The 25,296-nt window shown below is 39.1% G+C and overlaps 1 protein-coding gene across 1 annotated transcript in view; it reads left to right on the top strand.

Moving 5' to 3' along the window:
* The window catches only part of ankrd27 (ankyrin repeat domain 27 (VPS9 domain)), a 64,156-nt gene that overhangs the window by 19,678 nt on the left and 19,182 nt on the right, over positions 1 to 25,296 (top strand). Inside the window, exons 6-16 of the mRNA XM_079603344.1 lie at positions 3,167 to 3,226; positions 3,302 to 3,355; positions 4,380 to 4,445; positions 4,863 to 4,939; positions 6,014 to 6,141; positions 11,229 to 11,310; positions 18,914 to 19,046; positions 19,572 to 19,652; positions 19,833 to 19,957; positions 22,535 to 22,617; positions 22,778 to 22,893. Of these exons, the coding sequence (XP_079459470.1) occupies positions 3,167 to 3,226; positions 3,302 to 3,355; positions 4,380 to 4,445; positions 4,863 to 4,939; positions 6,014 to 6,141; positions 11,229 to 11,310; positions 18,914 to 19,046; positions 19,572 to 19,652; positions 19,833 to 19,957; positions 22,535 to 22,617; positions 22,778 to 22,893 (1,005 nt within the window). The remainder of the gene's footprint in view (positions 1 to 3,166; positions 3,227 to 3,301; positions 3,356 to 4,379; positions 4,446 to 4,862; positions 4,940 to 6,013; positions 6,142 to 11,228; positions 11,311 to 18,913; positions 19,047 to 19,571; positions 19,653 to 19,832; positions 19,958 to 22,534; positions 22,618 to 22,777; positions 22,894 to 25,296) is intronic.

Raw genomic sequence — 25,296 nt, 5'->3', positions numbered from 1 at the left:
GGTTGCAAAACACGTGTGGTTCCTCAATGATCCAATAGTCTTCAAATATATGTGTTGAAATGCTGTGATTTCACTTTATCCTTCATTCTAACTTCTTTTGCCGAACAATAAAAATAAGTTTCCATTAAATATGATACTACTTAATCATGAATAACATGATAGGCATTTTTATATGTAAATAGCATTCAGAAACTGTATTTGACATTACTAAGGATCAATAAATAAATACTGAGGCAAAAAAAAACATAGTAATTTATATTTATTTATGACACATTTGATTTGACATGCACAATGCGGGCCGATACACACCGCGACCCTTTGTTTAGGACGGATTTGTGTTGAACAGCTACAGTACTAACAAATTAGTATATTCATAATGTTCATAATGAGTGTAAATGTCAGCATTATCATCAGTGTTGGGGAAAGATATTTTAAAAGTAATTAATTACAATATTGCTTTACTCCATAAAAAAGTAACTAATTGCATTACTTAGATACTTTTTATTGAAACTAATGCGTTAAATCACTGGGCTGGGCTTGTTTTTTGCTTGGTTTTTTATTTTTTTATTTTTTTATAACAACAAAACAAGTTCTATTTTTGGCAAATGTAAAGGCCCTTTCACACCAAAAGTGAAATGAATACGCCTCAGGCTGAAGGAAACACACATTCACGCCTGTACAGTAGAGTACAGTTACATAAAAAATAAAAAAACACGTTCAGCTGTTCTGCCTTAAAGAAGAATACGATGCAGGAGAAGTTAAAAATGTTATACAAATGTGATGTTTATCTAAAATCATTTTTGTTTATTAGTATATTTGAAGTGGATCATGGACGGTACCCAGCAAAGACATTAATAAATTGAGATTAAATACATAAAGTATTATTTAATGTAACATATTTAATTATTGCAGGTTTGCGTAATACTGTTGTTATTACATGTGGGTGATGCCGAATCTGTTTTGTTGTTGTTTTTTGCAAGTGAAATGAGTAAATGCCGACTTACATTTATTCTAGAACTGCAATAATCATGATGTTGGCAACACCTCTGCACTCACGAGTTCTCTCCACACGAGGACAGGAGGAGAGCTGGTAGTCAATACATGGAAAAACAAAGTAACTTGCGTTACTTGTTTGAAAAAGTAACTCTGGTATTTTGTTGTAAATTTAAAAGTCAAGTATTCTTCATTTATATAGCGCTTTTAAGAATGTAGATTGTTTTAAAGCAGCTTTACAGAGATAAACTTATAATTTAAGGTAACAAGAGATAATTTTGGCTTTATAGCGGTTCTTGAATAAAGATATTTTCCAGCTAAAGTTAGTTTTGATTGATTCACTTCCGTCACAACGATCATTAATTATTAAATTCGGGACGACACGGTTTTTCTCTGAACAGACTTAAAACGCAAACCTGTGAGTAATGATAATAAAAGTAATACGTTACTTTACTAGTTACTTTTAAAAGTAATCTGATTACATGACTCAAGTTACTGGCAATGCGTTCTCATCACTGATGACCACATGTCTAAAGATTGGAAGTCTGACGGGAAAAGCGAGAGCTTGTGGATGCAGTTCAGTCAGTCTATTTTATTCCAACTCCTGATCGGAGGCTTCCGTAAATATTACGTTTATAAGTAGAGTTACGTTTCAACTAAGTTTAATGGAGCAATGCAAAGATATGGTGTTGTGTGCGCGCAACTAAATAAATATTATAAAACGGTTAGTTCCAATCCTTGATTCTGATTGGTCAATAGCCGTGTTTGATTCACGATAAAACACGGCTATGACCGCTTCACCCAACGGTTCTATGTATCACTACACAACACCCCTAGCAACCGCTCTTAGCAACTTGTTTGATCTCATCAATATTGCTCATTGAGTATTGTGAGAGATCGAGTAAGCGAGTGTACCTGCATTTACAGTAGATATAGCATTTTCCTTCAGGTTAGTCCTATATATTATATTATATATTATAAAAATCTGTTTGAATATCCGCTGCGATATCTTGTCCTTTTAACAGTTAATGGGTTTCCCCGAGCCCATATCATCTGTCAGTCGCGTCTTCCTTCTCTGTGATCACAAGTTTGAGTCCTTTCAATGTAAAAGTCTTCTCTACTGACCGACTCACTCATAAACAGTCTCTGCCGCCATCTATTGGAGAAATAATGTATGTAACTTCTGTTGCTGTTTACGGTCAGGGACTATTTTTTACAGCGGAAGGAAGGCTTTTATTGATTTTACTTCATGAAAGTTGCATAGATACATATTTTTCGGCTTTAAAGGACAAGTTTGGTATTTTACACTTAAAGCCCTGTTTACAGATCGTATCTGATGAAATAGAACTGTTAAGATTAAAGTTTGGACACCCAAGATCTCCCGAGAATTTTAGGTTTATTTCGTTTACAAAGACGTGAAACTCACCGAGTGGTCAGGGGTGTTCACTGATACGGTCCCAAAAAAAATCACTGAAAAAGATGCATTCCAACAGGTTTTATCCTCGTTTTTGTCCAACTCCATTGACTTGTATTGAATGTGCTGTGTGAGGTACGGTATTACTCCGCCGCTTCTTATTCTGCTTATTCTGTGTATTCAATGAAATGCCAGCGGTTGGCTTGCAATTGGCAAAGGTGCATTATCGCCACCAACTGGTGTCTATTATTCAAGCTCTCAACGGAAGAATCACGGGTGTGACGCGTTTGGCAAAATAGGTCCACAAAAGCGAATCAAACCTAATATTCTCGCGACAGCAGCATGTGTCCAAATTTTAATCTTAACCGTTCGATTTCATCAGATACGATCTGTAAACCGGGCTTTAAGTGTAAAATACCGAACTTGTCCTTTAATAGTCGTGTTGTGTGGTAACCGTTTTATAAAAGCAATAAGGTACGAGAGGCTGTGCTTTATCGTGAATAAGTCACGGCTGACTCCGCTTCGCGTCGAGCCTAACAACGCCCCTCAGCCGTGACTTATTCACGACACAGCCTCTCGTATCTTATTCCTTACGTATTGCATAAGTTGTAAGTTAATAACCATTTAAGTCAAAACTAGGCTGAGTTGTAACTTACGCACAGCCCCTGGTTCCTCAATAAAGTAACAATATCATGTATTTAACTTCAATCCTTTTTAGATCTCACTATGTATTGTTTATTTTGTCACCCAATCCTTTAGGACTCTGTAAATACCCTTTACACAAAGTGTCTTCAGTGGCTGTTGAGGGACTCTCATCTGGTAAGCTGGTAAGAACGGATCTCTCTAATGCAGACTTGCGTGTGATGCTGATTGGGTCAAATGTCTTCATTTCAGAGACTTCTGGCGAGACAGGAGATACAGATGACTCTGCTCAAACAAGCAGTGGAGGTCAGTGGAAAACCAGCCAGTTTAAACTTGTGTTAAGAATTTGACTTGAGTTAAAGGATTAGTTCACTTTTAAATAACTTTTGCTGATAATTTACTCACCCCGATGTCATCCAAGATGTCCATGTCTTTCTTTCTCCAAGTCGAAAAGAAATGAAGGTTTTTGATGAACACATTTCTCCAGATAATGGACGTCAATGGGCCCCAAACGGTTCAAGGTCCAGATGACAGTGTCAGCGCCGCTTCAACGGGCTTTAAACGACACCAGAAGATGAATACGAGTCTTATCTAGCGAAACCATCGTCATTTCAAAAATAAATAAAAAGTTTAAGTTTTATAAGCACAAACGCTCGCCTTGCTCTGTTCTGTGATGCGCGTTCGTGACGTCACGTAATACGCAATTACGCTGTAAAGGTCACGCTTCTGTGAAAAGTCAAAAATGTCTGATGTGTCCTGATGAAAATTTTCTTTTAGGGTTTTTAATATTACAACACCAGGATACACACACGACATGGGCATTATAAACGATAAACTGACACAAAGACATTTGAATATGTGTATATGGTCCTCCTTCCACACATCTGTAAACACTGACTCGTCAAGCGTGACCTTTACAGCGTAATTGCGTATTACGTGACGTCACGAACGCACATCACAGAACAGAGCAAGGCGAGCGCTTGTGCTTATAAAACTTAAACTTTTTTATTTATTTTTGAAATGACGATGGTTTCGCTAGATAAGAGCCGTATTCATCGTCTGGTGTCGTTTAAAGCCCGTTGAAGCGGCGCTGACACTGTCATCTGGACCTTGACCCGTTTGGGGCCCATTGACGTCCATTATATGGAGGAATGTGTTCATCAAAAACCTTCATTTATTTTCGACTGAAGAAAGAAAGACATGGACATCTTGGATGACATCGGGGTGAGTAAATTATCAGCAAAAGTTGTTTTTAAAGTGAACTAATCCTTTAAGCTTGAGTTAAACTTGAGTTAAGAATTAATTTGTCTTTTCTTTCCTCCATTTTCAGATGTACATCCATCATGGCATCCATGATCTACTCTTTAGTTATGTTGGGACTCTTGAAGCAAGTCGGGTACTGATAAACATGCCATTAATCGTGTGTGTGTGTGTGTGTGTGTGTGTGTGTGTGTGTGTGTGTGTGTGTGTGTGTGTGTGTGTGTGTGTGTGTGTGTGTGTGTGTGTGTGTGTGTGTGTGTGTGTTGCAGGGAGTAAAAGTTCAACTTTGATTTCAGTAATTCAGACAGTTTTTTCTTTTACTGTGCAGATTTTCTATGCTTTTTAAAAAATGATTATCATACAATGTTGTAATGCTCGGTCTGTCATCTCAGAGCTGTCTGGTTTGTCTTTTAATGCATTATTGCAGAAGCTTTAGAATGGAGGATATTAAAAGTGAGAATACTTCCAGAAACATGGCTGCTGTAAAAGTTGGTCGTCATTTTAGCAGCATTTTATTTTCTGTTATTACATTCATTTATATTTGTCTTGACAGGATGCAGCTTTCAACAAAACAACGCGATCCTTACAGGAACTGCAACAGAAAGACCTTGGTGTGAAGTCAGAATTCAGGTGAACTCTTCTGTCTCTAGATCAATGTCTTTTTCTTAAAGGTGCAGTGTGTGATTTTTAGCGGCATCTAGTGGTGAGACTTGCGAACTGCTAACAGATAGTCGCGTACGGCCTATCCCTCCCTTTTCAAACTCAAAGGAGAAGCTACGGTGGCCGACGTAACCAGCACATTTCTCCCCACATAGCAAACCCACAGCGAGGGAGAAGATTAGTAAAAGTTCAGCTGGCTAATATGAGCTGTTGTGCTGTAGGCTAACGTTAGTGTGTTACGGTCAATAGTACTAATCAGCTAATCGTCTCACGAACGTAACCAGCACATTTATCCACACATAGCAAAGCCACAACACAGCGAGGGAGGAGAACTCGTTTACATGAAACAATATAACTACATATTTTACACCACTGACAAGGGAAAAGTCACTTCTCACGGTGTCTATGGCTAGCTTCTAGGTAATGCTAACATTATGAAACAACAGTTTTCATTTGCATTGTTAAAGTTGGAATACCTTACCTAGCAAGCAGAAAAAAGGCAACTTCGGTGTCGCTTTGAAAGACTTTTCCCTCATAAGACCCTTCGTTTCTCCCTTATTTTTCTATACAATATCTGTGGTCATTCATTCTGCGGCGTCTTTTTGCTGCTTCTCATTCAAGTTAGTGAGGAAACGCGCTGTGTGTTCGCTGTCGGCTACGGTAGAAACATGACGTCACAATATGTCGAGCTTCATAGAAGGGGGTGTCCACACTTATGTAGATATAAATGACTCATTCTAAGGTAATAAAAACATAACGGTTCATTAAGTAAGTCTTTATACACCACTGGAAACATAGTTATGGATCTTATATTGCATTTCTGTCAATAGATCTTCAGAAATATTACACATTGCACCTTTAAGTGTCTGCTAAGCTAAATTACTATAGTTTGATATTTTGAGTGATCAGACAGCTGACATATCCCATAGAGTAAGATCTGCCATCGAGACATGTTTAATGTTGTGCAAGAAACTGTTGTAAAGACGAGACTCCGTCAGAGTATTAAATGATGTAGTGATCATATGTCACTTCTCTCTCTCGTAGTATAAATATTCTTCGGGCTAAGAGGGAGTTGAGTCAACTGAACATCTGTACGTCTCCCCTGCAGAAACTGCTCTGCATAAGGAAAGTTATTTTAACCATCATGCAGTCAACCCGACGCCGAGATACAGGTGCTGTGACCACAAGCCTTACTTTCTACCAAAACACTCTGTGTGCTCTTCGTGGTGTTACCATGGTACTTTTGCTACTATTTAGGAGTGCCATGTAAATACAATGGAAAATGAATGAGGAACTTTGCCCATCGTGTGTGTGTGTGTGTGTGTGTGTGTGTGTGTGTGTGTGTGTGTGTGTGTGTGTGTGTGTGTGTGTGTGTGTGTGTGTGTGTGTGTGTGTGTGTGTGTGTGTGTGTGTGTGTGTGTGTGTGTGTGTGTGTGTGTGTGTGTGTGTGTGTGTGTGTGTGTGTGTGTGTGTGTGTGTGTGTGTGTGTGTGTGTGTGTGTGTGTGTGTGTGTGTGTGTGTGTGTGTGTGTGTGTGTGTGTGCGCGCGCGTTTGTCTAAATTTCCTCTTCTGGTTCTGCATGGCTCTTATAACCGGATTAGCTGGTGTACGCTCGTTCATGAACAGTCAGTCCTCTGTTTTACCGCAGACCTCCGTTCTCAGAGCAGCAACACTTCCAGTGTGTGTAAACTAGAGGAATGCTGTCCTAATGTCTGTTTGTCAAACAGCTTGTTTAGTAATTTTGCCATAACAGGGCGCTGAAGGCAGACAGTAAAACAGGCACAGGATGTTCTTGCGTTCAATGCTTCTTTTCTTCAGCAAAGATTTTATTTAGAACATTTTGGTCAATTATAACAAATAATTAAATCTATTTAACTATTGCATGTTCCTCTCCTGATTTTTTGAGCATTTCCTCCCCTTAAAAATAAATAAATAAATTCAAAATCACACCAGTCGTCTATGATGCAGCCAAGTTTACAGGAGATGTATAGATCTAAACTGTTATTATTGACCGCAATTGCCTTGTTAAACTTGGATGCTGAAAACGTTCACTTGTCACAAAATAGATCACGCTCATTTGACTAGGGCATGGGCTAGCATTTTTATCTTGCGCATTTATTTTATCTTAGTTATTAATAATACGAACATGGATGCAAGTAACAAACAATAGGATAAATACAATAAAATAGAGACAAATTAAATTAATTGTGCTTTAAAGGGGTGGTTGATTGCGATTTCACTTTTTTCATTTTAAATAGTGTGTAATGTTGCTGTTGGTGCATGAACAGTATCTGTAAAGTTGCTGCGCTGAAAGTTCAACGTAAGCAGATATATTGTCTTTTAAAAATCAGGAAGTTTAATGCCTACAAAAACGACTCGAATGGGACTACAACGAGATACTTCCCGGGTTTTATACGTAGCTAACCCATACATTTACATCAACCCTCCCTCCGGAATATGCAAAAAAAGGGGCGTGGCCATATTTCTGCGGCGTTGTGGAAGAGGAAGAGTCATAGTGGAGAGCTGTAGCCATGCCGTCTAAAGTGTGTTATTCTCACCCAGCTGTCATGTCTTCGGTGTTCGGGCTTCCTATGGACGCTGTAGTTCGTCAACAATGGCTAAAATTTATGTTTGATTATGTTCCTGAAAATTACAATGGTAATTTAGCTCTCTGCGCTGCGCAGTTTACGGAAGACAGCTTCCAGAATCTCCACGAATTCAATGCCGGATTAAACAAGAAACTGTTACTAAAACATGAAGCAGTTCCAACTTTAAACGCAGAGGCAGCCGTTGTTGGACCACAACCTGTAAGTAAGACTTAATAATTTTAAATGTTTGCATGTATAATTTCAGACGTAATGTTTTAGTTTTATCAGGGATGTAAACAAATGCCAGCGCTCGCGTTATAGCCACTTAATTATGCTATTTCGTGTGTCTATGACAAACGCGTACAAACATTTTGAACCTGCAATTTGTAATTATGTACTAATTTTGTAAATGTATTTTCCATGTATACTTTATGAAGTAATTTTTTCGATTTGATCAAGAACGTAAACAAATGCCAAAGCTGTTTGTTTATAGTAGCCAGTTAGTTCGATGCTATTTAGTGTATAAGACAAATGTGTATAAAGTAAAAAAATATATATATATGTAATCGCAACAGCAAACTTCAGCTGCGGTATTACTCAGTCATTTATTCTGTTATATTAAATGTTTAATCAGGAGAAAACCGTATCTCAAAAGCTAACAAGTGTCAGCAGTGGCATTTTCAAGTAACAGCGTATCGAAATTATTATATAATAATAGTAGAATAGAATAATAATGAAAAAAAAAATGTACCATTCAGAAACGTTTTTAAGAGCCGTGTTTGGGGAGGTTCTGCTTGACTCTCTTCATTGCCGCTTTCTGGGTCTGATTCTGGCTCAAACTGACGGCAGTATTGACACCATTATTTACATTTGACCGGAGCACATGCAACTTTCGCCCGTAAAGGTGATGGGCGTGAAGTTTCCGGACAACGTGCACTACGCAGTTTAGCCAATTACAACGCACCGGCCCAACTAACCAATCTGAGCCCATGCCTGTTTCTGAGGGAGTGGTTTCATAGAATCAGGAAGTCAACCGGTCGTTCAAATGACAGAGGAGAAAGCGGCTTACAATAAAGGTCAAATTTATGAAAAATAAGGCTTAAAAAAAAAAAAAAAAAACGAAGACATGTTATATTGCACCCCATAAATACAATCATGTAAAGAAAAAAAGCAGTAAACCACTCCTTTAAGTTTTTTCAGATGCAGGTCTATTTAGTAGTGTTCAAGTAATATTACAGAAATGTAATAAAAATATAAAAAAAAATATGATAATGTCTAAATTAGTGCTGTCAATCGATACATTTTTTTAATCAGATTAATCACACTTTTGTTGTGTGATTAATCGCGATTAATCACACACTTATCGTGAAATTAAGCATAAGCCATTTGTCTTAACACATTTTGTCATCATTTGCTATAACCAGCAAAGTAAACAATCCAATTGAAGGGTGATTCTCACAAAACTGTATTTTCTGCAAGCTTCAAGGACACTTGGAGACTCCAAAAGGACATCAAATAACCCAATGATATAAGCACCATAGCATCCATGAAAAAAACATTACAGAAAAAAAAACTTTACAGAATTCACATTTTATAGTATTTGTACAGAGCTACAACAAAGAGCTTGTTTTCATTTTAGACGAGTCAAAATGTGATGCCGAACAGGACCACGTGGAGACGCCAAAAAAAAGCGTAATCAACCGCCTTGACTGCATAAACCTACGATTACTGAACAAGGCTACGTACACATTACAAATTCAACATTCTCCTGGGTGTGTGTAGAAACAACGCGGATGTACTGAAACGTGTCTGTATAAATGCAGCGTGTGACCAGTGATCGAGAGCACACATGCAGTGTTTGTTGTGCATAGGCCTGTCGTAATAGTCAAGAAATCAATTAATCGCACGATTAAAAAAATTAGCTTGATTATTTTTCCGGCTGCGATAATTTCCATTTTCATGTTTGTTTGTTTTCCTCGTCTCTCTCTCTCTACCAAAGAGACTGGATGACAACTCTCGGTTCCTTCAGCCTTGTTTATACTTTCGCCTGGCTCCGCAGCGCGAGTCTCCGCTGACTGCACGCGCACCTGGAACGGTCGAGGCGTTTATACTTGACGCACTCGCCGTTGTACTATTCTTTGAAACGACAGGGGGCGACTCAAGTAATTGTCCTCTAAACCATCAGGAATCGGTGAGAAGAAGAAAGATAAACACGTGACAATTAATTCTAGGATACCACCACCACCAATACAAAAATAATCGTGTAAAACCCAGTAAACCCTGAGATTACTTGTGACATTATAACAAAATGCATGTAGGCTAGCCTATATGGGAACATGTATGTATACAACTAAATTAACAATCTCTTAAATATTTTCTAATTTCACTAAACATTTCATTAACTTTCGTGTACATTTGTATTAAACATGGACCTTTATGTTCATTAAAAAGGCTTTTTATGCTATTGTATGCTCATTTTTTAAATGTATGCAACTAATTTAGACGTGAAAACTGGGTGCTGGTGTGATGAGAAGTTCGTGCTCGGCCAGATTCGGCTCGAAGTCGTTCATCTTCGGCCCGCCCACACCGCAATGACGTCATTTTTACGCACCTTTGCGCTCGTGCGGACGCGGCGAGTATAAACGGCCGGGGACACACTTGGCTGCGTGGTGTGAGCGTGGCGTTTCTGTTGCGTGTCGGCTGCATGGCGGCTGCGTCGCATTTTCTGTGTCTCTTGCACACCAGAAACGTGCACCTGACACGGCGCTGCTGCTACTAGAAAAAATGCTGCAAAAATTTGACAGCCAGTATGAATTGCCTGGGAGAACATACGACTGAGAGGCCATTGCTTTTATTATTTTTGGTTGTTTTGTAAATTTTTTGTGGATATTAAAAATGTTTTCAGTGTTAAATAGTCTTTAGAAATAAAAGTTTATCGATCTTTGAAAGGTGTGCCTGCATTATTATGCCATTATCATTATTTTAGATGAAAATGGTCTCAGAACGACATATTATCGTTTATCGCAATAATTTCTTGGACAATTTATCGTCCAGCAAAATTTGTTATCGTGACAGGCCTAGTTGTGCATCAATATAACACTCTCACACGCTTACTGTACGACTTCTATGTCACTAAAACTGCACTCTTCAGAAACAACCACAGAATATGACACAACTTGTGTTTTAAAGTAAAGCATACACTCGAATGAATGATTCACTAAAAGCGCAATGTGAGTCTCTACTCTCTCTGAGGATCAGCCGGGCCTTCTTTACATCAGTGATCAACTCCGGGCACAGAGGCAAGACTGGATCGGCATCCGTAAGGATTTGGCCAAGAACCTGATATCCAGTGATATCGAGTGAATTGTAGAGGTTATGAAGAAAGGTCAACACTTTAAATATTGAGTCTTTGCATATGTTTTTGCCAATAAAAGCCCAGTTTAAAAAAAAAAAAACATTGTTTTCCAGTAAACCATAGAAAATTGTGCAAACATAATCTACAAATACTGAAGCAACACACTTTGTCACTGCCAATACCATGGCTGTAGTTCTTCACGAGAAGCACTTATTGTAGCAATCTGGTGGACTGAACATGTGACTCTATCTTTCTCATGTGTAGAGTAAGATATTACGCATTTAAAAAGCTGATGATGACCGTCTGTCTCTTTCAGCGGTGAGCATTGAGGCCATGTGTGCTGATGATCTTCTGTCAGTCATTCTCTACTTGCTAATCAAAACTGAAATCCCTAACTGGTGAGTGTCATGTTTTCTGTATCACTGTCTGTCTCATTGTTGTGATTGTATTGTTAAAGGCACACTATGTAAGATTTTTAGATCAAAATATCCCAAAACCACTAGAACAATGTTATATATTTTGTTAATTTGTGTTCTTGTATTTATCCCAAATCATACCCGCGTTACCCTCGATTTCATGGAAACACCAAACACGCTTTAATATATTATGTAAGGGTTAATGCCCGACGAGGTGTCCATTGTCAGGTTTTAATGGACGACGGCGAGGTGTGAACCGGCCGACGCGCAGCGGAGGACAGTTGCCTCCGCCGAAGTCCATTAAAACCTGACAATGGACACCTCGAAGGGCATTAACCCGCTTATACCATGGTCACTTGCCAAATAACACATTTATAAAACATTAGTTTATATTTTAATTCGTTTTACAATCGAAATCTAAAGTTACAAGTTACAAACAATAACTTGGTTTCCTTGGTTACGCCTGACGGTTTATTTAGGTGTCCTCTATCACTTTTTAACGGACACCCTGCAGCCAATCAGAATCGAGTATTCACCCAGACCATGGTATAAGTTGTATTAGACAGTTGAGCAACTGTTTGGATACATCAATTGACAGAAAACTAATCATTATTATATATAAGCTCAACACAATTAGTCTTTGTTTAAATATCGTTTCCTTGATTTACCGCGAGTACCCTGTTTGGCCATACCTAATATTGATCTAGCTCACTGCAGTGATCAACAAGTGTCTCGTATAACAGCCGCCAAGCGAATGCACAGTAACAGCATTATAACAACTTTCAACACACTCAAAAGTGTCTAATATGATAAAACAGCGCTGCGTTACCCCACATACACAAGCGGTCTGCGACATAATACAAGCTCCGCTGCTCTCGAGCCGTGTGTGGCGCTCGTCTCTCATTAGCAATCGCTCCAGCGCCTCGTTCCGCTCCAACGGCTTTCGCAACGTTAATTAATCTTTAATGCATTACCGATCATCCATGAATATGATATCTGTCCGAGTCTATCGTATTCTCAACTGGCTGTAGAGGTGAAGACAACAACTCCCATGATCCCGCCAAATCAAGGCCTCATCAAGCTACGCCTTTGTTTTGAATAAGCGACCTCTAGTAGCGAAAAATTACATAGTGTGCCTTTAAGTCAAGTCACTTTAATTTATATAGCACTTTTAACAATATAGACAGGGGTGCACATAACTGGTACGCATGCGCGACAAAAATCAGGAATGCGTAATGCCACTTGTGTTACTACGTGCCTTTGCGTACTTTAAGGGTAACGCGAAAATCTAGGCAGTTTTAATTTCATTTTTTCACAGACGAAAACGAGACGATAACTACATAAAAACCTGTTTTAAATGACGACCACTAAATGTATTGATATTTTTGTCAACGAATAAAAACTAGACGGAAATGTTAGGGAGGGACGATTAGGGAAGTGATCCAGTCAGAACTGATTTGCGTTTTTGGAAGATGCGCACATTTGAATTGTAACGTGCTGATCTACCGGCGGGACACGAGTTGGCATGCGCTTGATCCATGTCTCAAATCGTTAAAAAAAATGTAACGTCTGGGAGAAAGAGAAGAGCAGACATATGGATAGATCTGAATATTTCTACTTTCTACTTTTTTTCACTTCCTGCTCAGCTACTGTTCGGACGCTCTTGCTTACTGCTCCGCGCTTTGCTCTATCGCTTTTATATTTTTTATATTTTATCTTCTTTTATCAACTAATTTTAACCTCAGCAAATCAGCACAGTGCTCAAACGCTTGGATTACTACAAAAAAGCTGAATTATTTTATTCGACCAGCCTCCCACTGAAAGCTTACATTCCGGGGAAGAGAAAACACAACTGCATAAGGATAAGAGAAAATGCCTCTTCTGGAATCTACTTGCTGCACTAACTGCCACAGACTTTTACAAAGGATTGCAGTTCTTGAAACAAAGTTATTTGCGGGACCACCAAACCAGACGGAACACACAACAGAGCTCCGTCATGGACGCCCTCAGCATACAGCCGGTGAGTTTCATGAATCTAGTGCTCCTCCACAGGCCATACTGAGTGTAGAGAAACAAGCCGATCGACTTACAAATCGATGGCACACACAGGGAGCGAGACCCAAAGGCACTCGAGACATCAGATTGTCACGAGTATCACATATTGCCGCAGTAGCATCCTCTACCCCAGATACGGCTCTGACAAGGATTGCAAACACTGGTCTCCTACCACCGCCTATACATCTTGAGAACAGATTTGAAGTATTAATGAATGTAAATGAGGAATCTCCAAACGTGATGAATGTGATCGAACACAGACTGGATAAGCCAGTAGCTAACATTGATGCTAACTTGCGCTCAAGGTCGAGCAGACAGCGGCACTCAGCGCAGAGCACAGCCGAGCACACGACTCTGATAGTAGGAGACTCCATTATCCGAAACACTAGTAGCAGGGATACAACTACGTGCTGCCTTCCACAAGCAACAATTTCTGATGTAAACAGGGAACTTGAGAACATTCTGATGAAACATAAGACTGCAAATCGACTCATCATTCATGTGGGGAAAAATGATATTCATAAAGAGCAGTCAGAACTCCTTAAGAAGGATTTCAATGAACTTCTTGAAACACTTAAAAGACTGAAAGTACAAACATTCATCAGTGGCCCACTCCCAGCAAGAGGAACAAACAGGTTTTCACGGTTGCTTGGGCTTAATACATGGCTCCAAAAAACCTGCAATATAAAAGGAGTGAACTTCATTGACAACTTCAATCTTTTCTGGAGTCAGAGGCAACTGTTCCAACAGGACGGACACCACCCAAACAAACTTGGTTCAAGAGTGCTAAAGGACAATATCTACTTCTCCCTCAATCATCCTTCTGCAGTGTGTGCCAATCCACTCAACCTGAATGGCACACACACACCTGGACACAGTATGAATGACCACAGGACTTCACTCCAGCACCTGAATGGACATGCGGTTGACACGTCACACAAGGACAATGATAACACCACTCAGCCACAACAACTTCTGCTCACGGACACAATCTCAGCTGAGCCCTGCCCACAGACAGACTGTGACATACTAGAACTGCTCCAAGATTCAACACCCAAGGACGACTTCCTGGAAAACAGCCAGGGAAACCAGGACAGCATATTACAGCCTCCGATAACACCAGAGCAACAGCCCCTCTCACCAGACACGCTATCTCTATCTCCAGCATCTCCACTTCTGTGCTTCTCAGAGAGAATGGAAAAACTGGTCTATGCTGGAACCAAACTATCCCACTCTTTTGCAAGCCCTCAGATATCAACCAAAAAACGGCAGGCCCCAAAACCACCAAAGCCTGCGGGCCCCGCTCGCCCTCCCCCTCCTCCTGCAAGAGTTCTTCGGGCTCTGCCACAACGACAGGGGTCACACCCTCCTCCTTCTGCTCGAGGTGAACTAAAAACAACTGATACCAGCTCTCATTGATATGTGCCGGGTCCCCGCTATGATAACAGTAACTTTCTCAAATGTTTACAGAACAAGCGGGAACCCTGTGTGCCTGTATCTTTCTCTATTGCTGTTCGATTACATGATAGAAAGTCTAAGGCCTTCAAAAGCCGTACAGCAAACCCATCTAATCTGGTGCCTATTACACGCCAAACTAAGACTGCTGTGCGGACAAAAAGTAAGACTGTAAAGTTAGCACTCTTAAACATCTGCTCACTTAAAAATAAATCACTTCTAGTCAATGACTTAATAACCACATACAACCTGGATTTTATGTTTCTAAATGAAACTTGGCTAGAAGACAACTGCAGTGCAACTGTCCTCAATGAAACATCCCCTCCTAACTTTACTTTTATGAGTGTCTGCAGAACGGGTAGGAGAGGTGGGAGAGTAGCTGCTCTTTTTAAAGATGTCTATCCATGTAAGCAAATATCATTTGGTAATTACCCGTCTTTTGAATATCTGGGTATTGTGTTAAAAGGTGCTCCACGCATTTTACTAATCATTGTTTACAGGCCTCCAAAATACTCTTCAGCCTGAGGATTTTACAGAACTGTTATCAACCATTTCCTCAGAGTTTGACTGTTTTGCTATTGCCGGAGATTTCAACATCCACATAGACAATGCAGAAAACAATATGGCAAAAGAAATCAAAACTGTTTTAAAAACTTTTGATCTGACTCAGCATGTACATGGACCAACACACAATCGTGGACACACTCTAGATTTACTTATCAGTAAGGGTCTAAACATTTCATCGATTGTTATTAAGGATGTAGCACTGTCTGATCATTTCTGTATTTTCTTTGATATATTGATCTCTCCTGCCATTGAAGCTAGATCTGTGCCTGTCAAGAAGAGATGCTTAAATGAGAACACTAGTGTACTATTTATGAAGGCTATATCTTTAACACCAAGCATATCTGCTGACTCTGTTGATTTTCTCCTTGATTCTTTTAACTCAAAAGTTAAAAGTGTAATTGATGATATTGCTCCTGTGAAGGTCAGGAAGAGTGGTAGACAAAAGGCACCATGGAGAAACTCAACAGCAGTGCAAAATATGAAAAGACAATGCAGAAAAGCAGAGCGCATGTGGCGGAAGACAAAACTTGTAGTCCATTATAACATCTACAAAGACACCATCCATGCTTTCAATATGGAACTAGGCAAAGCTAAACAGACTTTCTTCTCAAATATTATTAACAGCAACTTAAACAACACACGCACTCTTTTTGCTACTGTTGAGAGATTAACGAACCCCCCGAGCCAGATTCCCAGTGAAATGCTCTCAGACAGCAAGTGCAGTGAGTTTGCTTCTTTCTTCTCTGAGAAAATCAATAATATCAGAAAGGTGATCAGCACATCCCTGAGTTGCACTGGGGTCAGACAGATCAGACCACAACCTGAGAAAGTAGTTACTATGTCTGATTTCAAAGAAATTGATGGCAAAATTTTGGAAGAAACCGTACAGCACCTTAAAACATCAACCTGCGCCCTTGACGCTCTTCCCACATCTTTCTTCAAAAGTGTGTTAAACAGCTTAGAAGCAGATCTCCTAGAAGTGGTAAATGCCTCACTTCTCTCTGGAAGTTTTCCAAACTCCCTGAAAACTGCAGTTGTCAAACCCCTCCTGAAAAAGAGCAATCTGGATAAGACTATATTAAGCAATTATAGACCGATCTCAAATCTTCCTTTCATTGGCAAGATCATTGAAAAAGTTGTTTTCAATCAGCTGAACAAATTCTTAAGCTCGAATGGATACTTTGACAATTTTCAATCTGGTTTCCGATCGCATCACAGCACAGAGACAGCGCTCATAAAGATAATTAACGATATTCGCTTAAATACTGATACAGGCAAATTATCAGTGTTGGTACTGCTCGACCTCAGTGCTGCATTTGACACTGTTGATCACAACATACTTCTTGACAGGCTGGAAAACTGGGTGGGTCTTTCTGGGATAGTCCTAAAATGGTTCAGGTCATACTTAGAAGCGAGAGGTTATTATGTGAGTATAGGAGACCATAAGTCTGAGTGGACATCCATGACATGCGGAGTTCCTCAAGGCTCAATTCTTGCGCCACTCCTATTCAACCTGTACATGCTTCCAATGAGCCAAATAATGAGAAAGAACCAAATCTCTTACCACAGCTATGCAGACGACACACAGATCTACTTAGCCCTATCGCCTAACGATTACAGCCCCATTGACTCCCTGTTCCAATGCATTGATGAAGTAAACAGCTGGATGTGCCAAAACTTTCTTCAGTTAAACAAAGACAAAACTGAAGTCATTGCGTTTGGAAACAAAGATGAAGTTCTCAAGGTGAACGCATACCTTCACTCTAGAGGTCAAACAACTAAAAATCAAGTCAGGAATCTTGGTGTGTCTCTAGAGTCAGACCTTAGCTTTAGTAGTCATGTCAAAGCAATAACCAAATCGGCATACTATCATCTAAAAAATATTGCAAGAATTAGATGCTTTGTTTCCAATCAGGACTTAGAAAAACTTGTGCATGCTTTCATCACCAGCAGGGTGGATTATTGTAATGGACTCCTCACTGGCCTTCCCAAAAAGACCATAAGACGGTTGCAGCTCGTACAGAACGCTGCCGCCAGGATCCTGAGCAGAACTAGAAAATATGAACATATCACACCAGTCCTCAGGTCTTTACACTGGCTCCCAGTCACATTTAGGATTGATTTTAAAGTATTATTACTGGTATATAAATCATTTAATGGCCTAGGACCTCAATACATTGCAGATATGCTCACTGAATATAAACCCAACAGATCACTGAGATCATTAGGATCACATCAGCTAGAAATACCAAGGGTTCACTCAAAGCAAGGAGAGTCTGCTTTTAGCTATTATGCCAGCCGCAGCTGGAACCAGCTTCCAGAAGAGATCAGGTGTGCTCCTACAGTAGCCACATTCACATCCAGACTCAAAACACTTCTGTTTAACATTGCATTTACTGAATGAGCACTGTGCCACTGTTCGTCCGACTGTTTGCACTGTATTTTATTTTATTTTATTTTTATTTTTTTACTCTAAACTGTTTTAATTATTCTTATTTCTTTTGATTATTTTAATTTATTCTATGTAAAGCACTTTGAATTACCATTGTGTATGAAATGTGCTATATAAATAAACTTGCCTTGCCTTGCCTTGCCTTGAATAAGAGTGACGACGCGAAAGAGAGCTTTATCCGGTATGTGTGAACACACACACGAACCGAAGCGTGCAGTCCAGCACATAGACGGCTAACGTTATACAGCGTGCAAGGACTGAATTGAGCTCTCTTTTGCATCTGAATGGACAAACACACACAACATTATGTCTAAATGTCCGTTTTGGAGAGTATTCACGTAAACACAGTCGGTTATGTCTCAACAGAACGTACAGTGCATCAGTGCAATTGGATCTGCACACTTGGTCTTAAAGTGACAGTGCGTAATAAACCTAATGCCTTCTGTACACTTAATATTGATCAAACAACAAAATAAAAAGAGAAAATTCACTGCTCTTTAATATCTTTAATAAGGATTAATTATATTTAATTTATACAAATAAATATATTTGAACAAATAACACTTCAAATAAATTTTTCCCAAAGGTGTTTTCTATCATTTTAGGTCGTTTTTTCACGCTGATGTAAATTTAAGTGTTCGGGGTTTTTTTTTATAAGTTTGGTTTTAGTTAGTTATTTTATGCTATAAAAACGGGAATGTGACGTCATGATTGACAGCTGTGGCCACGCTACATATGGGGTGAGTACCAAACACCATCTCCTGGTCCTCACCTGAGTAACTCACTGAAAAAGTTATGTGCACCCCTGAATATAGATTGTTTCAAAGCAGCTTTACAGTGATAATAGGAAATTACAGTAACAGAGATTGTTATGGCTTTACAGCAGCTCTAGAATATAGTTATTGTCCAGCTAAAGTTAGTTTTGATTGATTCACTTCTGTTGCACAGATCATTAGTTATTTCACTTATTGACACCGTTCTAACGGAATGAATGAATGTCTTTAGCAATCTGTTAATTATATATGCAGAATATTGATAATCTGACTTTTTCTTCAGGATGGCGAATCTGAGTTATATAAAGAACTTCCGCTTCCGCAACTCCAGTAAGGATGATCTGAGCTACTACCTGAGCTCGTTTGAGGCGGCTGTGGAGTACATCCGCCAGGGGAACCTCACCCAGAGCCCTCTGGTAACAGCAAACATAGTGCTGGAGACACTCAAGTTATGGCTCGGTTCCTAGTCATGATGATCACCCAACATCTGATTAAAATATCTCCGCTGAACATCACTTTTGGCCACTACTGTATATCTCCAAATAAATCTATACCAAATCGAATTGAATCGAGATCTGAAATAAATTGAGATTGTGAATCTAAATCGAATCGTGAAATGTCAATAACCAGCGCAGACCTTAGGCTTATATTTGTTTTGCTGATATTGATATTGGTGTCAAACATTATGCAATTTCAATGGTATCATAAGCGTTGATATTGTAACAACCTAAATTCAAGCAAAAACAACTTCTTATTATAATACTAATACAAATATCACTAATGTTATTTCATGATAACATACATAAGTAAAATTACTCAAAAAAGATTTTAGTCATATAACCTCTAAATGCAAGCGAATGAGAACAAATTTAGTTAATTTAAACAGCAAGATTAACGTTAATTTATTTATTTTTTTGGTGAATGTGTGCTGTGGTCCACAGGGGTCAAGAGACAGGCTGTCCTTCAGACAGAAGGTGGACCTGCTGTCCCAGAATGCAACACCTACAGATCAGCTCTTTGAGGTGAGCACCATTGGCTGTTTTTCTGCCTTATTTTTGGTTGGCTCGAGAAAAATGTTATACTAGTTTAGATGCACAAGACAAGTGTCTCCAATTGGTTCTTGATTAAATAAATATATGATTTATGATCACATTAGTAGTTATGCATTGATACTTGGTGTGTGTGTGTGTGTGTGTGGGCAGTACATCGTGAGCGGAAATGAGGTCGAGGTTCAGCGTTTGCTGAGCGAAAGCGAGAGTGAGGAGGACGGGAAGAAGTTGTGCCACCCACTGTGTTCCTGTGACGCCTGTGACCTCCACATCTCAGGGTCAGTACTGACTAGGGCTGTCACTTTACGTTTGAAAATCGATTGCACAATCGATCGGACCAACCAACCCAAGATTCGAAAATGAAAATAGGGAATCGATTTTAAAGGCCTTTTTTTTTTCTTTTTTTTTTACCAAAAAAAGTAGTTTTAGGTGGACAGATCAATACAATACACAGAACATGTAGGATGTTGGAAAATAACAATGTCTTTTCTGTTAACCAAATGCTTTTTAATATTCGCTATTACTTCAATGCAAGTGAGCAAGCGCACCGTTGTTTGTTGCTTAGTGACGTGTGTGTTCAAGTAAGCCAGAAATGCGCAGATTCTGTGCAATACGCTGTATTTAATACATCATGATGACTCACGAGTTGCATATTCGCAGATTTGACTACACGAACTTCCCCAGCAAAGTGAGTAAACATAGAAACACGCCAAATTGGCTCGTGATTTGACAGCGTTACCCACCAAAGTTCATTTTTACCCGCATTTGGCGGATTGGCGGGTGTTAATTTCAATCCATGAATGTTGCACTCCTGTTTGTCATTGTGCACGAAAGTTCACGCCAATAAATCATCAGAAATATTGCTGACTTGTGCGCATCTCAAGCGCTCTCTTTACGCTCGTTCTAATGCCTGTTAGTTGTCCGTGGATTTGCCTATATTTGGTTGGAAAATGGAAACGTCTTTATACATTGAAAATCGATTTTACAATCGATTCAATGAACACTTATGTCTCAAAAATCGAACAGGATTTTTTCACAAAAGTGACAGCCCTAGTACTGACAGACTAGCAAACATCTCATCACCACAGAACAAGTGCATAGAAGCTATTGAAGTGATGTTAACGCAACGGAAATGTTGCGTTAATGCCTTTTAAACACCTTATTACCCGATCTTATACCCAACACCATTTTCTACTAAAAACTGAAAACTTTTTTTTATGCATTTTGGCCATTCATTTACACAACAATGGCATTTTGGGGGCCTGAAAAACGAACTTTTGAAAACGGGAAAGTGTAACTTATTGAAAATTATACTGATATTGTCGAATTTGTGAAAATGGTGACGTCATGCGCATGCTTATGTATGTTCAGTCTACAGTTTTTCATTACAAAGTGACATCGCCCCATGTTCTGGCCTCGCATGTAGAAAACAGCGTTTTTAGTCGTTTTTGCGGATCCGTGTGAACGGGGACAATGTTATCTAAAGGGGTACCGTATTTCCCGGACTATAAGTCGAACTGGACTATAAGTCGCATTTATTTAGAAATGTATTTCACAAAATCCAAGACCAAGAACAGACATTTAATCTGGAAAAGTTATTCAGCTCCACAACAGCACACAGAACAACAGCTGAATAGTGTCCAGTGTGTTAACGTCACACAGTAACAGTTATTCAGCGACACAATAGCATAAAGAACATATACCTGGGAGGCTGAATAGGCTAAACTAGCATTAGCCAGCGAGTCCAACAAGTTACCGGTCAGCAAGTTCACCAAGCTCCCGATCTCATCCCACAACACTGGATACATTGAGTTCTTCCTCGGTGTCGCTTTTGAACAACTCTGCTAACTAGAGCGCCCTCTCGCGGCTGCAGACGGTAATGTTTTTTCTTGGTTCATCTCAGTCAGTATGAATTGATTTTGATATATAAGTCGCACCTGACTATAAGTCGCAGGACCAGCCAAACTATGAAAAAAAAGTGACTTCTAGTCCAGGAAAATACGGTATATGTAGAAACCCCCGTTATACCGGTGACACTTAATTTAACTCCAGCCTGCAACTCACGGCTCATGCACGCGTAACGTACAAGAGACAGAACGTGATTCAAGGTCCACGACGAAGGTCCTTTTCATTCTTTGCTTTGAAGTAAAAAGAAGTTGGAAATACCTTTGCAGTGATATACTGTTAATGAATATCCAGACACGGCCCGCGCTGCTGAGAGCCACGTTTAGATGAATATGTGCTGCATGCTTTCTTCTCAATAACACAATTAACACAACAACAGCAGCAGTTCAGAAAGCATCTGATCATAGCTCTGCAATTTACAGTTGATTATAAAGTACATTTGAGACTATAGACTGGCTATGTGAGACTATAGTTTGAATTAATCTCTTTTCCTTGCATGGCACATTGACATTACAGAGTGGCTCCTCCAGCATTATCCTGAACATTGTATAAGCATTCGTCCCATGTGTCATTGAACTGAAGAAAGGCACTAAACCGTCACATCCTTGTGATTTTCCCAGCACAAAATGTCCAGAGTAAATGTCCATAAAAATCAGTCTACAGGCTTTCATAGACAACCTAGGAAGTCGGGGAAGGTCTTTTTTTTTATTTTTCTTTTTTGTTAGTTCTTGTTCACATTGGCAATAAAAAGTGATAAATACATAAACGTTCTTACGTATAGCCCCTTTAACACTACAATCTTTATCACAGATCTTTAATTTCGTTATCAAATTAATTTTGAGATAACGCCGTAATGACAATATGTTGGGCTGATGACCACCACAAAGTGATAAATGTCCTTTCCCTAATTAAATGTTAAAGTATTGCTTTGCTTGTCTTTCTTGGTTCAGGAGATTAAACGACCCGTCCATAGTCACTCCATTCTCTCGGGATGACCGAGGCTATACTCCTCTACATGTTGCTGCTATTTGTGGTGAGGATTGTATTTGTTTTGTTTTTTATTGTGGTTTTTTTTTTTTTTTTTACATGATATTTTATAATGGGGAAGATTTTGTTGTAGTATTTTTTAATCTGAATCATGAATCTGTAGATTTCACACTGAGCTGACCAATACATGTTGTGCCCGTGACCAGGTCAGTCCCTGCTGATTGACTTGCTGGTGTCAAAGGGAGCCGTGGTGAATGCCACCGACTACCATGCCCTCACGCCGCTACACTTCTCCTGCCAGAAGGGCTACCAGGGAGTCACGGTCAGGACTCAACACAGCTTGTGCCAATAACTGTCTTATGTACAATAACAGAACTGTATAGTTAGTTCCTAGTATATTATGTTCGATTTATTTATTTTTTTTCAACATTGGGACAGCCTTTTTACATAATAATAAAATTAAATTCACATTTATTTGTATAGCACTTTTCACATTACATATTGTTTCAAAGCATCTTAACAGAAAAAGCATGTCTACATTTTAGAGTGATCTGTTATCAGAGGTGACTGTCAAGTTATGTATTTCAGAAATGTACATCTACAAATTAGTAGCCGAATATTCGAATATTCGAGTTGGTATTCGATTTGAAAATTTGACATTCAAATTAGTTTTTTTGTTTGTTGTTCTCATTCGCGCTTGAATAAGGCCGGCGACACACTGGCTGCGTGGCATGTCCGTTTTTATTTCGGCACCCATGTTAACAGGTTGGAGTTTGCACACTACCTGCTGATACACGAGTCTCAGGCGGAAAACGCGTGCATGCTAGAAAAAGAACCAACGCCTAAGATGTTTATATGTCATTTTGACACGAATACATATCAATAAATGTAATTTTGATGTTTGAAAGTGATAGGTTTTGACATAAATGCAAATATAAACTATAAATATTTAAAATATTATCGATTATACTGGCCAGACCGATCTACTGCGCATGCGAGTAGAGCGGACCTCAGCAGAAAGTATAAATACAAGTAGTCTGCGTCCGAGCTGTGCGCAGCTGTCGTGTACGCGTCCAAACTGGAGTATAACAGAGGCTTAAGTGTTCCAGCAACGGGAGTGTTCTAGAGCAGAACAGCGGAGTGTGTGTGTGGACAGAAGTGCATGAGAACAGCGGAGTGTGTGTGGAAGTGCATGATGAGTTTGTGTTTTGGGTTAAGCTGCGTTGTTTTGACATTGTGGAAAATAATAGAAACAATGTATTAGACTTTTTACCCGTTATTATCAATCTAAATTAATCTCGTTTTTCTTTTTTCTTTATTTAAATTTCATTTTTTCTTTATTTAAATTTAGTTTTTCTTTATGTAAATTTAATTTTTTCTTAGTTTAAATTTCGTTTTTTTCTTTATTTAAATTTCGTTTTTCTTTATTTAAATTTCGTTTTTTCTTTGTTTAAATTTCGTTTTTCTTTATTTAAATTTTGTTTTTTCTTTATTTAAATTTCGTTTTTTCTTTATTTAACTTTCGTTTTTTCTTTATTTAAATTTCGTTTTTTCTTTATTTAACTTTCGTTTTTTCTTTATTTAAATTTCGTTTTTTCTTTATTTAAATTTCGTTTTTTCTTTATTTAACTTTAGTTTTTTCTTTATTTAAATTTCGTTTTTCTTTATTTAAATCTACCCTTTACTCTGTCAGTAATTTGTTAGTCAGAAAAATATTAGACTACCTTAAAAGTATTGCTTAATTTAACAGACCTGTGTGTGTGTGTTTTATATCACTATAGTGCAGTGTCCGCGTTCTCAGAGCATAAGCCCAGCCCACGTTGAGGCGCGCCGCTTCCCGCTCACGCTGTTCTGTAGTTTATTAAAAGTTTATTAATTCTGAACGTGTCGCGTCTCACGTGTCTATCTATATTGCAAAAATCGACACTGCACTCCCTTGTGAAGTCGATTGGATGAACGGTTCTCGAAATAATCAAATTGCAAACAGACATACAGACACATAGAGATTTTATTAGAGAGAAGATTATGTTCAGCACCCTCTCTCCGAAGCTTCGAATATTCGATGTTCATTACTACCGACGCTTCGAAGCTCAAAAAATGGTATTCGGACCGAATAGTGGGGATCGATTAAAAAAAATTACTAATTAATTGCACAATTTGTTGTGATTAATTGCAATTAATCGCATTTCCCCCAAGCTTGTAATCATGAATATTTAAACGTAGAATCACCGAATTAAATTAAACAACACAGAAAAATGGAACATAAAATAGCCCTATATTCAAATAATATTAAATATCAATATATTATTCTTCATTTTCAGCTAATAATTACCAGAGCATGTGATCAGAGCAGGTAATTTTACCATTGTTGCCCATCATGACAGCTCAGTAGGGCTATTGCAAACAGAAGTCTTCTACTGAGAAATGTCATGTTATTTGAGCGGACTTTGCTTTTCCAGTGTGTGATCGCAGCAGCGCACCCACACACACGCACACACACACACACACACACACACAGAACAGAACATTGAGCAGAGAGCGCAGCAGCGCGCCGACACACACACACACACACACACACGGAGCAGAACATTGAGTAGAGAGCGCAGCAGCGCGCCGACACACACACACACGGAGCAGAACATTGAGCAGAGAGGGCAGCAGCGCGGCGACACACACACACACACACACGGAGCAGAACATTGAGCAGAGAGCGCAGCAGCGCGCC

The sequence above is a fragment of the Phoxinus phoxinus genome (assembly GCF_949152265.1).
Source record: "Phoxinus phoxinus genome assembly, chromosome: 25".
In the NCBI taxonomy this organism is placed as follows: domain Eukaryota; kingdom Metazoa; phylum Chordata; class Actinopteri; order Cypriniformes; family Leuciscidae; genus Phoxinus; species Phoxinus phoxinus.
Note: the sequence above shows the minus strand (reverse complement) of the source record. Positions and strands in the feature narration are given on the sequence as shown.